The sequence below is a fragment of the Microchirus variegatus genome (genome assembly GCF_963457635.1).
Source record: "Microchirus variegatus genome assembly, chromosome: 1".
Taxonomy (NCBI): Eukaryota; Metazoa; Chordata; class Actinopteri; order Pleuronectiformes; family Soleidae; genus Microchirus; species Microchirus variegatus.
Genome location: NC_139802.1, coordinates 15,150,604 through 15,166,049, shown reverse-complemented (window position 1 = coordinate 15,166,049; position 15,446 = coordinate 15,150,604). Strand labels below are relative to the sequence as shown.

The 15,446-nt window shown below is 40.5% G+C and overlaps 1 protein-coding gene across 7 annotated transcripts in view; it reads right to left on the bottom strand.

Annotated features, from left to right (window-relative positions):
- rims2a (regulating synaptic membrane exocytosis 2a) overlaps positions 1–15,446 on the bottom strand; it is a gene marked incomplete at both ends in the record, with an annotated part of 127,048 nt that overhangs the window by 89,530 nt on the left and 22,072 nt on the right. For all 7 annotated transcript variants that reach the window (XM_083897823.1, XM_083897825.1, XM_083897826.1 and 4 more), the window contains 2 exons: positions 2,646–2,938; positions 14,620–14,830. In XM_083897823.1, the coding sequence (XP_083753949.1) occupies positions 2,646–2,938; positions 14,620–14,830 (504 nt within the window). The remainder of the gene's footprint in view (positions 1–2,645; positions 2,939–14,619; positions 14,831–15,446) is intronic.

Genomic DNA, 15,446 nt, shown 5'->3' with positions numbered 1-15,446 from the left:
CAGTCTATTATTCACACCTGATGCCAACATGTCTTTCTTGAAAACAAACTATCGCTGAGATGTGGGGATGTTACGAGCGCAGCTCAAACTATAGCTTTAAAACCGAGCGTTTCACTGCACAAAACTACAAATGTCAGGGGAGTAAAACAAAGATTTAGCATTAATGTTGTTACCCAACGTTTCCAAAAGAGGGTTGAGAGGTTGTACAATCATTTCAGGTGTGGAACCTCTCAAATCTAAATAAGTGGTTAAAATAATTTGAGTTAAAATGAGGCAATGATGAAATGAACTGAGTCAATGCTGGACTGGGCCAGATGTCCTGCTGAATGTGTTCTGCTCTAACATTTTTGGCAGGTCTAACATTTCTCTTCCCTGGCTGAATGTGTTAAAAATGCAGATTCTGTGCAGCGGGGGGGGGGAATTTTTTTTTTCCTCCAATGCATTTAATCCAATCCCACTGTAATCGTAACCCAACACTACAGCTGTCCCAGTGTATCTGTGTGACACCTCTGAGACCAAGATAAATAAGAAACCTTCCCGAGTTATTTCTTCTTATAAACGGACTGTCAGCTTTTTCCTCCTCCTCCTCCTCTCCTCAACAGAACACATCCGGGAGTTAATTTAAACATTCTTTAAGATTAATGAAAGTGAGTTTTGGTGTTTATGCAGTGGGGTGCTATTTATGGACTTGCTGTGATCCATCATCAGCATTATCCCACATTTTCAGGCAGCCAGTTTCCTGTTGTGTCACTGCAAATGTGGGCAATGCCAAAGCAAGAATCCCTCCCCTACCATATCCATCTCTTATATGGCATGCAATCAATTAATGTACAGTGGGGTAAGGGCCACAACTAGAAAAGGAAGGAGTGGTCTGATTTAAAATCAGTCGGATCATTTCAAGCACCTTAAAAAAATCAGTTTAAAGAGAAGCTGACGAACTAAGAAATAAAATCTCTATATCCTGTTTGAGTTTTTACAGGTTTACGCCACTGAAGCGTTTACTACACAGTGTTGTTCCAAATGTGCCCTTTCTTGTGCTACACTGGGGTTTGTATAATGTATGGAAGGAGGACACAGTTTAACCTTGTTTGGGGGGAAACTATGTCTATTTTGGAGTTATTATAGCAATGCTTTTGTGTAAGAGAGGCAAGGTTGAGTTGGTTTATTCACGTGCTGAGTGAGGAGGAGGAGGAAGAGGAGGATAGTGGTTATAGTGGACAAAGGAGGTTGAAGATGGAGCTGCCGGGCAGGAGGAAAAAAAAGAGGAAGACCTCAAAGAAGGTTCATGGGTGTTGTAAAGGAGGACATGAGGACAGTTGGTGTTACAGAAGAGGACACAAGGAATAGGACATGGTGGAGGCATATGGTCCTCTGTGTGTGCGAAAGCCAAAAAACGCTTCTGTGAATGCGTTATCACGACAATTTCGCTGTGAAAAAACCCTCACGTATGAACACACGCACTCAGTGCTGGTTAATGGACGGCACCTCCGCCATGATACAACCATTTGGATCAAAAATATTAGGCGATTAAAGCAAACACTGGTTTTTGCCAAGAACTCTCCCATGTCTATTGGTGTCTCCAACAAGAAGTTGCTACGACACAGAGAGAGGACACACAACAGCTCATGAGTTATGTCCCCGAACACACTGTGAAAACAGCATCAGACAATGGGGAATGTGATCCAACAAGGGAGGTCAGCACTGAAGAGGAACATTGGATATACATGTATATATACAGTAGATACACAGCACTACCTTCTCCTTGAATCCAGGATTCAAGCTGAGTTTGTTCTCCAATAAAAGCTCCAACATGCATAGAAGGAAAAGTCTTACTGCCCGGGTTTCTGCTGCAAAGATACATTATATAGTGCATACTTTCCAACTATAAGCTCTCTTTAAAGGAGGAAAAAGAGGAAGGAGCCCCCATGTGGACATTTAAGTAACTGCTTTACTTTCACATCAATATCAAGAAATAAGCAACCAGGCACAGCGTGTCTTTGTCGTCTGCATTTAAGAGATTTCTCCGGATCACAATGTGCTGAATCATAATTAGTCCTTAGCTTTTGCTTCATTGTTAAGGCTCGCTGTCTGCGTGTCTAAACTGGATTACAATCGTCCCTAATGACAAAGCCGTGACTCAAGTTTAACACACACAAAACAGGTTTCCCCTCACAGGAGAAGATGGTGTGAATCATTTTGCACACTCTCTAGCAGCCGGGCCAAGCCAGCTGAGCTTGGCTCGCAAAAACCGACTGTGTTCATATGTGTTGGTTGTGCTGCTGTATTGTATGTGAGTGAGCGTGGAAAAGAAAGAGAGTGAGTGGGTGGATGACTGTTGTAGAATTGCTGAGTTAGTGCCAGATACAATATCTGTGTCTCTGTCTCCTTTATAGGCCTCATGGGCTCCATGTACAAGCAGTTTTATGTGGGACCTTGACTGTCTTGCGAGGAGACACTGCTTTTATGCCGGGGCCTGAATCACTGTTCTGGATTACAGCGTCATAGATCAGTTCTAATTCTAAAAGACTCTTATGGCGTTCCGCGTTAAACGGCATCATATGCACATTCTTTTATTGTGTGATGAATTATGAGGTCGTACATCGTGAAGGAACAACCCATATGGAGCATGAGGTGGGTGTACTCACCTGTCTATGGATCCGTCACCTGGTCCCGAGTACCTCAGCCCTGAACCGTTGTCGAGGGACCCCTGTCTAGGCAGGAGCCCGCCGCGAGGTCTGCTTCTGTCTGACGCTGGTGTTAAGTCCCCTGAGGCTCCCTGGTAGGGGTACAGCGAAGGGTCCTGCAGTTTGGCCTTCTTCCCCTGTGGCCCGCCCTCAAACACGCCCCGCACCTGACCAGGCCCCGAGCCGTAGAACCATGCCCCCGACTTGGTGAGGATTTCTTGTTGTTTTCGGCACAAGTTGCATACCCACATAACCTGCGTTTCAGAGAATAGCAAGTGTTAATTAATGCTTGAACATTGAAAGCTGTTGTTTTTTGTTTTTTTTACGTTGCCTAAAATGAGATGCAATGACATGATTAGTGTGTTATGTAATCCTTTCACATAACTGTGAGGCATATTTGCTGGTGGTAAATCTTCATCCAGGATGAAAAAAAAAAAATGGTTTGAAAAAAGTTTTTAAATGAAAAATAAATCAGCAAAATTGGGCTTTGCATTTCACCCCACAGTTATAATATTCATAAACAGACAATTCAAATTGATGACGACGATGATCAAATGATGTATTTCACACATGCAGCAGCCTTTAATAGTGTTGAAGGTATAATTATTGCGTCTGTGAGTTCCTTTTTGTTGATTTTCTTTATATTTTAGATTAGACATTCTAATGTTCCCATCCTGCACATATCATGTTTCCTTTGTATTACAACACATACATTACTATTAACCTATTTTCTTTCTTTTTTTTCGTACACTGCAACAACACAGAGGCCACAACATAACTCCTCTGATTGCAGAGGTTGGACAATTCACCTGACGACGGTACAGTAAGTAGAGGTTATGTAATTGGGGTTAATGCACTTTGGTAAGATAACTGGAAAAGGAAAAGCAACATTTGAGCTCGACGAGGGCTGGAGAGATTGAGGCTTTTACTGCTCTGTGATGTTGTGCCTTTATCTCCTCTACACTGCAGCTCCAGCAGCCAGCTCACCACATTGGTCTCATAAATTGTAGGGCAGACTGGAGCCCTGATCGCCATAAACACACACACACACACACACTCTCGGTCTTCAGCCTGGAGTGTCACACCAGTCATCTTGTGTGACACTCCAGGTGACCACACCTGCCTCGTGAGCAACCTAAAATGATATCTAAGTGTTTCTGAGAGGACGTAGAACTTGCCAAATGATTGACAGGTCAGACGGCCAGTCGTGCAGCCAAGAGCTACTGCAAAACCCCACCCCCACACCACATTCCCTGCCTTTACAGCTTCAGTGCTGAGTCAGTGCATTACCATTATTAGTGCAAGCAGAGGCCCTGGATGCTGCCTCACCCACTGTTAGTCAAAGTGTAGCTTGCCTTGTTTTTTAAGTCTCGACCCTTGAATCGCATAAAGACTTGACTGATAGCGAGTTTTAGAAATAACAGACACACAAACGCACCGTTCAGTCTGGCTCAGTCATCCGTAAATCTGGTAGAGATCGAGACACTGACCTAGTAACTTACTTATTAGTTTGTTAGAACAGGACACAAATCTGGGAAGGATTTCATTCTCCTCTCTATTACACGTTTGGTTTTTAAACTACAAGTGCACTGTGTGGTTGGTATAGGATTATAGCATTCAACATTCTAACATTGGTTCTCCTATTGTGTGCATATGAGTGACTAGAGAGATGGAAAACTGGATCGTTTGGCAAGAAATGTTTGGAAAGAGACATTTAAATTAGTTATTCTGTGGGAAAACGCTAAGGAATGTAACAACATTGAAACGAGAGCTCTCCAATGATCACTTTATGTTTGTCTGTGTGGTTTGAATAGGTTGTGAATTTACTGTAATATGCATTGCTCACAGAAGAAAGCTGAATTCCAAGCCCCTGGTGGGTATTTTAGGAAATTCTCCTTTATATTCTCATGGAACGTAAACTGTCTTTTTTTATTATATGTGAAAATAAATAATTATATTATAAATGCTCCAATGTGTGTTTAAAAAGGATATAAACAGCAATGATCACCTGTGCATAGCGATAATGACTCAGGATTAATTATACATTCTCAAATATTTCAAACACAAAGAGCAAAAAAACAAACAAAAAAAGCTTCTCACACACACACACACACACACACACACACCGTGTACTGGTGTGATGTGATATTGACATACAAGGCATTTATGACCAGCCATCAATGTTACAGATGGGCTGTAAGTGAGCTGACACACAATGGAGCAAGGGAGGCTACAAATTGTGCTTTATGTGTCCCAGAGGAGTGGAACCAGTGAGGCCATGACTGCCTCTTTATCTGGGGTCACGAGTAGAGTTCTGCAGTGAACCATGAGTCATCAGCCGAGACCCTAGAGCCACCAAGGCCAGTTTTCCTGCTAATAACCACACATCACTTCCTGTACCTGGATTTTGCACATTATGTACACATGTGGTGGTGGCTAGAGACAACTAGACAGCTAGAGAGTTTTTTTTCTAGCAATTCCTATAATCTAATCTAATCAATGAAGATGAAGACACAGCATACAACATGATCATAATCATAAGTCAGATCACGAGTCACCTATGGTTAACTAACTGAAATGTTCTCTTCTCCCGCAAACACTCGGGTTTCTTCAGCGACGACTGCAGCTAGTGACCTACATTTTGACTCCAGCAAACTGCAATTTACATACACTCAGTTGCCGCGCAACTCTGTGGTCTGCCAATAATAATCAACCACATTTTCTTAGTTTCTAATAGCAAAAAAAACATGCACACACTAACGTCCAGTAAATGTAAAGCGAACTGAGCCTCAAGCATCAATACCAGGGTTTGGATTTGCACTTTAAAACGGGATATTTATGCAGTACATTAGGCAAAAGTAAGGAAAATATCAGAGCCAATGCTTCTATACTACCTCCAAAACATGTATAATAAATACAGTCTTGTTTTTTAATTGATAATAGAGCACTTTAGTGACTGACAGTTCCAAACGTCTACATCACACAAGGAGTTTATAGAGGTTTATTATCTGACAGAAAGGTATGTGGAATAGGAATTTCAGGTTATGAGGAGGAAAAGGGCTAAAGGTAAGGATGAAGAATGGATCAACGTAGCAATTAGATTAGATTTTGCATTATGCTGTTTCAAACTAAGATGTTTCCTCCAATGTCTCCGCTTTCGGAAATAACCTAAATTCAAGGAAAACACTGATATTGCTTTATCACAGTTGAAAGAAAAATGCGACAGTAACAGAAACCTAACTCATTCATGACACTTATTTACGTTAGTATGACTCGATGAACGCTGTCCAAAGAGTGTGTGACCCAAATTCCTACAACAGATGCACACAATGAACAACACAAAGGTCAAGCAACTGTAAAAACATGTTGTATGTTCACATTGACACTCTCAAGGCACACACACACATATATCCTTTGGTTTAACTCCTCACAGCTGAGCACAGGAAATGAGTTTAGGGGCTGTGGGCCTGAGGCAGAGCCATTTTTTTTCCTCGGTTCGCACCTATCATAGTCATTGAACCTGCAGCTAAAAATAGAAAGCTAAAAACCTTCTCTATCACTCGCTGCAAACAGCAGGAAGATACATATGCTATTAAAAGTGCTATATAGGCTGTTTACCGAGGCAGTGAATGAATAAAGGGAAACACTCACCCAGTGCCATGGGATCAATAAATAATTTCCTGTCAAATATTTTCTCTTTAGAACAGGTTGTTTTCATTGATACCAGAAAAATGTGATCTTACAACAAACAAACAAAACAAGAGGTTTGCATGGGCTTGCAATAGAAAAACAGCAAATCATGCACTACGTCAAAGGCTGTAAATGAACATCCATCTGTGGCAAAATGATGTGGGCAATATCGCCTGTCACATAATGATAATGTCATCTACATTTTGAGGAGAATAGTTCTGTGCTGTGCAGCGTAATATACTCAACACAATCAGAAATGTAATACAGTAGGCACTCTCCGGTAATGTAGATTATGTGTTCTCCCCTTTTTTTTTTGGTCGGCTCCATTCAAAATGTTTCCTGGAGAAGTCACACACACACACACTCGGAGACAAAGTGGCTGCATTTGCAGGGAAGAGAAAGCACTGAGCTCTCTCTTGTGGCCGTTAAACTGCACTACAGCGTTACTTCACAAGAGGCTCCAGAGTGAATCAGCACTATCTTTTCAAGGCGCATCGCAGTCTGTGTCCGAATGGAAACTTTAACATTAAATTAAATCAATGGCATTTTTTTTTTTTTGCACTGATTCATCTCATCTTAATTCATTCATTCATTCATTCATTCATAGTGGCACATGTCACATTACTGCTATATGACGTCACAGGAGGCCCTTGGTACATTTCAAGTGGGCCCTTGTAGAAACTGTCACTGGCTCATCAATACTGTGTCAGAGTTAAACGATGGATGTGAGCATCATGGTGGCATCATCCAACGTAACTATGACCTCTATGCTTTGACATGTCTTTTTTTTCCCACACACAGTACTGCCTTGAATCGGTGATTCTAATAAAGGCAACAAACAAACAAAAAAGCTGAAGTGAAGCAGAGAGAGATGGCACATGCTGCAATATTCATGTGGTGGTAAATGAAATGTCATAGGTATCATATTGCCTCGGTGTTTCTCTCCTTTACCTGAACTGAGGTGAACTGGACCACTCATTAAAGACTCATTGTTCGGGAGAGTGGAGTGTCCCTCTGAACATCCTAGTCTGGACCGAGTCCAGATTACCGCACACATGCAGGGATCAAGGGTACTTATTATACAATCTGGAGCAAAGCACCATGTCACAGCTGCACAGTGTGCAATGATAATGCACAGCAGACATTTAATAATGTACATTTATATCAAGGCTGAGATTCTCTTCTATAACATCGCAAATAATAATAGCAATTAAAGCTGTATATGAAGTGAGACTTTGCATTTTTGGTGTGATTCATTATAGGCGGCCAATGGGAATTAAAGGGGAGGCCTGTATTCACATGCTCAATCACTGGCTGCACGTGGTGAATTACATTTTAATGAGCTTCTAATTTTAGTTTGCGCGCCAGTAATAACAATAATAGACTTAATAAATATTTATGGTCCTTGTTTGAAGTTAAGGGACAGAGAGGAAGAGGGGTGGGGAGAGACTAGATATTCAAAATATGGTCTATCAGAATCACAATCCCCTCCCCATCAACATCACTGTAGATGATTTTTTTTGGGACAGATATGATACATGTCAGTAAAAAAAAAATCGATAATCATATTTTTTTTTATTTTTTTTTGGAGAAAACAATGACAGCAGCAGTCTATATATAGATTCCTGCCGAAATGGGTGACAAAAAACACGCGATGCATTCACAGTCTCATGCTCGTTCGTCTTATCTTACCCATGGTGTCTCTGGTGGAAAACAGAATCCCTGTGCGGGTAAAAAAAAAAATCGCCGTTAATAAGTCCCTTAAAAAGGCGCGCTGACGTCTGTCTGCGGCTCCCGAGAACGAAGGAAGTGCTCCGACCTTCAGCACCGCGGACAGCTCCGTGTCCAGACACAAGGCTGCGTGTCGGACAGCGGCGTCTGAAAACACCGTGAAGGTTACACCGAGCGGGCACTCACAGTCCAATCCAAACACCAACAATATAATCCAGCGCTTCTATAAACAGAGCGATTACACAATCCGAAGACCTACATTTATTACAATATGAAAGAAACCGAGGGGAGGAAGAAAAAAAAAAATCCACAACCACAATCCAGACTCAATGTCAGTAAAGGTCTACAAGCAGGAGAAGAAACATGTGAGACAAACAGTAGCGCGTTGAAATCACGTTTGCCACCACGCACCCGCCGCCTGCCTTTAGTTCATCTGTGACACGCACAGAGTCAGGTCTGTGCTGGAATTGATAGAGAGGCTCATTACACATGCGGCGCGTCCCAGCTCCGCTCCCCACGCGCCGTCCAATGGCAAGATGGAGAAACGCGACTGTGCAGGGAAAACGGACACGGGTTCTTTTTCCCTCTGTGAGAAGCGCACCTTGTCATCTAACTGTCTCCACCAGTCTCCAGATGCATATTCCAAAAAGAGCCTTTATATATTTTATATAAATATATATATATATATATATATATATGTATATATATATATATATATATATATATATATATATATATATATATGTATATATATATATATATATATATATATATATATATACATATATATATACATATATATATACATATATATATATATATATATATATATATATATATATATATATAATGTAATTGTTCCAGAGGGAGCTTCATATATATATATATATACATATATATATATATATGAAGCTCCCTCTGGAACAATTACATTTTCGGTACATTTAATCTTTCTGGCTGTTCAGAAATCCCACATCTGCTTATCGGATTAATTGTAGATTATATCACAGCTTCAGTGAATGTTAACTCACCACTGATCACTCACTGACAGTGCAGTCATTAATGAATCATCGTTCTTTTATCGTGTTTGATAATAAAAAGTCTGATTGTGTGATACTTGTTTTTGTCTGTTCAGTCAGTGTGTTTTGTTGTTGTGTTCTTTTTCTATATTTCTTTATTTTTTTATTCCCACTGTTTTATTTTTAGGATCTTTTTTTTTTCTAAGAATTGTTTGAGATTTCATTTTAATCTATTCAACACACACAACAAAACAATGACCCATGATTATATATATTATATAAAGACAAACCAAAAACAAAACAGACAATCATACAAGCTCAGCTTCCCTTAATATAGGTCATGACTATATAGACATACATTATTCCTAATAAAATTATCTATTTCTCACCAACTCTGGTCTTTAATAACATACAGTACACAATAATTGCTGCTGTCATTGTAAACATCTTGGTATAAAAGGCATTTTTTTTCTCTTCATGGTGCTGCAGGAGCATGAGATCATGTGACCACGAGTCACAAAGTGTGAATGTGTGAGAGTGTGCAGGCTGCATCCACATGGTGTGGGAATAGAGTGTCTCCACATAACAACTGGAAAGAAATGTTTACATTTTGGGCAGTTGCACAGAATATGCAGATTGATTAAATGATCAGCCACATGATTAAAATGTATTTGTCATTCTTCTATGAAAAAAATAATAATTTGTTAGTGACTTTTTGAACTTCAAATGGATGCCCACCTTCTTATAGTGTTGCTAAGCAACCCGTCACCTTTTATCATGGTACCCATTAACACCACAGTTTAATGAAGCAAGCATGTAAAACCACAGTAAAACACTGCTGCCATTTGCCTTTACTGGAGCATCAGTGTTAATAATAATGATGTTTAGGCAGTTTTAAGAAACTACAATCAATCATACAGGGAGAAATTATCGGTCATCTTACACTCACCATCTTCCTGTATCAGTATAAATGGGCAGCATTTTCGTATATATTGTATCAGGGGAAATACAGGTAACAGTGTCATTATAGCACTTTTTTTCTTTTCTTTTTTTAAAGTCCTTGAACAGCCAGTTCGAAAATAAATGCAGAGTTGTGCATCTTTTGGGGGGCAAACATTAAAAAAAATCTCAACCACAGCTCGAAAATAATGTCGACTGTTGACTGAGCTGCACGTTTTCAAGCTCCGCAGTGGAAATGATGTCTGTTTATGACTTCCATTTCATTTTGAGGAGCCAGACATGTCTCAATATTCAATATTCAAGATGTGCAGCAAATATAAGGTACAGTCATGATGCTAATGATTTCTGTGGTGCCTTTAGGGAATACATTACATTTACTAAGATCACATTTTGGGGCTTTTTGACAAGTCACACTAGAAAACCCACAGGTGTAAATAATAAAATCAGTATTGGCTGTGTTCCACGTTGTGGACTCAGATTCAGGGTGCATGCTTCCTCACCGTCACACTGTCCCGACTTACATAAACTAAGAAATACATAACATGTCTGCTGTATACATAACTCTGCTGTCCCTCCCCCCCATCTGTTTTACAATAGAGATGCTGAGGGTTCCGAGAAGAACACGTAACATCTTCAGGAGTTGCTTTAATCACAAATGACTTCCTCCCCGGAGACGGTCGATTCCTCAGGCCCCTTTTGAAGCCACATCAGAGGAAACGATGTGAAGCAGCGACTCCAAAGACTTCCCATCAGTGACACACAGTTTATCTATATCAAAGGCATTTTATATTTCCCATGCCCCCAAAAGCCACTTTCGCTTCCAGTATCTACAGTAGAGGCTAAGCTACCTGGCACTCATGATGGGGGCCCTACATCTTTCAAAGCTTGTGTTTCTTAGCTTTTGAAATCTCAGTCTCTCTATATCATATTCCAGCGCACCACAGGCCTGATAGCCAGACACAGAGAGACGTGTGTAAATATTCAATGGTGTTTCACAGAACAAGATCTCTCTCGCCACTGTGGTGAGAGAGGGAAAGAGTAGACGCATGGAAAAAGAGCAGATTTCACCACCACCACCACCTCTTTCACTGACACAGGGTTTCAAAATGTGGTGCCTTCGTTGGCGGCAGAGAAACCAAAGTGCTGTGTGTCCGTTATTGTGACCAGTTGGACAAACTCATCACAATACTCATGGTGGGCTAAACAACAGTCATGGCCCAAAAACGACCGACTCATTTCTGTACGTGTACCATCTCTTTGTGTCCAGCTAAACATTTCAGTTACGTATTAATGTGAAATGTACATAATGAATTGAAAAATAATTGCCTATAAATAGAGTTCAACCAACCCAAGTCCCCAATGCTCAGTAATCTAATCTTTTATTGTGATACCCTGGTGCTCACACGAGCACCTGCATGTGATATCCTTGCAGGTGTATACAACTTAAACTTAGTAGATCTATTTTAAGAGACAGGTGCATCGGACAGGGGCATAAACAACAAAAAGGAATCTCATATTTTATTTTGTTTTGGCCTGATAAAGGGCTAGTACCAAAATAATGCATATAAATGTATAATTACAAGTTAGTGTACGGGGTATTTTGCGTGTTGTGTGCATCTCATCTCACCTAAAACATTCCTGCTGACACCGGTCCCTACTAAGCGCTGTTTTCTCCTAACAGTCTCCGTCAGTCCTGAGACTGTGAACTGTATATGTCTCACCTCTTCATTTCCACCCTGGTTCTCTGTTCCTCCAACCAACCACTGCTCCCTCTGGCGAAGATACATCTACAGTATATGAAAAGTCATGACTTAGATTTTTACCTCATTCTACAGCTCTACAGTGTCCTGACATGACATCACTCGATCAGAGTCTGTGGCCTACACTATGTGCACAGGTGACCCTGTGAGTGACAGCAGGAAAGGCTACCACGAGGTAAATAGTGGGCATTACCTCTGAGGCACATCCCATGGCCTCTCTTGCCAGTGCCCCATCACCATCCATCGCCAGCCTGCTGCCAGTGCTATTACTCAAGACCATCTGTAGAACACGGTAACCGATCTCCTCGCTATTATCTACCAGGGGGACAATGGCAGCCTGCCTGTACAACTCAAGTGGGCAACAGAAGAGAGAGAGAGGTCTCTCCCAGTGTTTTCAACTGGGCAGTTGCTTTCGATGGAAAAGTGATAGTGTGCATCTCTGTCCTATGTGTGTGTGTGTGGGCTCTGGACTGTACAGTTACTGCTCCAGTAGCTAAACATGAGCAGATTATAGTTGAAGCCACAATGGAAAATCTATGTTGTTCACGGACAATGATATGACCCCTATGATGTATGTGTGTGCATCTAGCTGTTTTTGTGACACTAAAGTTGATTAGTTAGACGCACAGATATAGATCACCCCGGAGGGGATTCAATACAGACGTCAGGTCAGTCAGTATAGCTTTTCTCTATATACTATATATATACGTAATCTATACTGGTACATACTGTATACGTGTATGTTGGCATTTTATTTGCAAAGTTTGGATTGGGTGTGTTATTTCATTAATTCTTTTAGCAAAGTCTGAGCTCCTTGTTAAACTTACTGTAACTGTCTAAAGAGAGAGGTTTACTTTAAGTGTTCATTTCATATATGTTTGTAACAAATTCATGGTTAAATCCAACGTTAAAAGGTGGTTAAATACGATACATTTGATGATTAAAAGGGGTAAATATTGATAAAATGTCATGAATAACATCTATTTCTGTTCCAACACAGTTTGTGCACTTCAATCAAGTCAAATCGTGTTACACTCTTAGAAATAAAAGTCCTAAGTAGAACCATATAAGGTTCTTCGGCGTGTCCTCATAGGAGAACCCTTTTTGGCTCCAGGTAGAACCTTTTTATAAAAGGTTCCACCTGGAACCCTTTTGGAGGGTTCCACCAAAGAACCCTTTTAAAACCCTTTATTCAGGAAAGGGGTTTTAAAGGGTTCTCTGGATCATAATGGTTCTTACTGGAACCATTAGTGTTACCAAGAACCCTCAGAAGCAAATGGTTCCACGTAGAACCTCAGCCCTCGTAGAAGGACCCTTTTGGAACCCTTATTTCTAAGAGTGTATGATGTCCTAAACAATTGTGGGTTATTACAGCATCATGGTGGCAGCGAAAGCACCACGTTTACGTCATGAAATTATTTTCTGCACACAGTAACTGTTATTTCATATATTAATGGGGCCTTGGACGGACAATATATCCATGTTGTTGTTTTCATTTTAATTTGATCACATTTTCGTTACGATAAAACAAGAGAACTGACAGAGATGTACACTTAGTTTTCACGTTGTCAATGGTGTAAGAGAAATAAACTCCAAAACACATCAGTATGAAGCATGGTCATTGTTTAACCAGTGTAGCTATACATGACTTGCTTTACTGGCACATCACTGTACCACTCATGTGTTTAAAGGGAAGACTGTTTGACTAACTATATAGAGATTAAAGGGTGTACAAGCAAATCAGCAACTTGTCTTTCATTATAATTTTCCTCTTCATGGTGCAGTTGAATGCAGCCATATATAAGTTAAGGTCAGACCTACATAATAACCCCTTTATCAAGGCTATTTCTTCATCTTTGTTAATCTTCTTTTAAAGCCACAGAAAAATAACATTCTTTGAATCTAATAAAATTACTTTTCCCTATTTATTTGTTAATTTATTTACTTCTGTATTTTTTTTTTTCAACGTAGCACGAAAAAAACTCACAGGCGATTTTGACCAGGATATTTGTGTATTGTTGGCTGCTGTATGTGTTTCTATACACACAGTACATCATAGCATTCCATGAGCAATGCTAGTGTACAGACACTAGGTCTGTAGAGAAATGCAGACAAAAAAAAAAGATTTGCTAACCACTTTGTCCTCCTGTTGCAATTCCATGAGAGCAGGAATGCAGCAGAAAGAGAAGAAGGAGACAGAAGAGGGGGGAGGGAAAAGATTGTGACACACAGATTGAGAATAGCATTAGCGGGTCCTGGTGGCATTTTCACATACTCCAACAGCAAGGGCTTGGATGAAATCACATAAAAACACTCAAGCTCATGATTCAAATTTAAGCACTATAACACTAAAAGCCCTGGCTTAGTCTGAGGGAAGGATTTGACAGAGGGTAGTTAAGCACTGGAGTGTCACATTATAGCAGCTTCCTTTATGGGGAAAGAAAAGGTGGAAGAGTTCCCTCCAGTGGTGAAATTGAACAGCTGTAAGTTACAGTAAGCATGAAAATGCAACAGCTGTGAGTCAACACAACAGAATTAGAACAAAAGCATGCAGAGGGACTGACTGAGACTGAGCTTGATTATCAGGGAAAGAAGAAAAAAGTAAACAACATTAGCGGCCATTAAAAAACAGTTGGTTCAATTCCCAGATTATGAATTCACTGCAATGTTTAATAACCTTGGATTTCAAAGAGTAGCATCAGGAGGACTTTGCCTGAGGACAGGACATCTGTATGTTTCTCTGTGTGTGTGTCCAAGTTTGCAAGCGGCGTTTACCTTATTTGACCGCAGAGACACTCGTCCTCCGCACCGAGCACAGAATTTCGTTTGGCAATATGAACAGAGGTGGCCACAGCCATCGGCAAACTTGGTTTTGTGGCATATCCCGCAGATTGGGGCTTCACTCTTCTGATCCTGAGCCTGCTTAGATTCATCTCCCATCTTCTTAACCTGTTCCTTATATGATTCGAATTGCTGGTGCAACTTCCTGTAAGTGAGAGGGGAAGGACAGATGTTACCATAAGATAAGGCACCCGTAACAAAAAAAATAAAAGGAATGTTTTGATTTTGATCGAATTTCCCTCGATGATCACATTTATAACACAGGGCATTTTACAGTGAGATACAACAATATGAATAAATATTTCTCTGTTACAACAAACAAATTGTTAACATTTCCAGCAGCCTGAATCACATGTTTAATCCTTCTCTCAAAACTCGTCCCACAATAAGCTCCTGACAGCGGACTAACTGATTTAACCTCAGACATGAGCAGTGAGTGAGATTTTACAAAGGAAAAGCAGATGCCCGTGACCTCAGAAGCTTCAAAGATGAGCTCCCTTGATACCGCACCTCTCCTTAAACGGAGGGGGTGGGTATCAAATTTTGCTTTGCAAGTTCGAGAACATCACTTAATTCCACTTTCTCAGGTTCCCGTGCATTTAATGAATCATTTGCACCTGTGTTTCTATATCAGGAGAGTTGTAAGCTGAGACAGCAAACACCCAAGTGCTATACTGTTAGATAATATTACTGATACTGCACAATTAGCGTTCCTGTGTTGCGTGACTTTTATGAAATCCTTGGTGGTCTCACGCACAGTG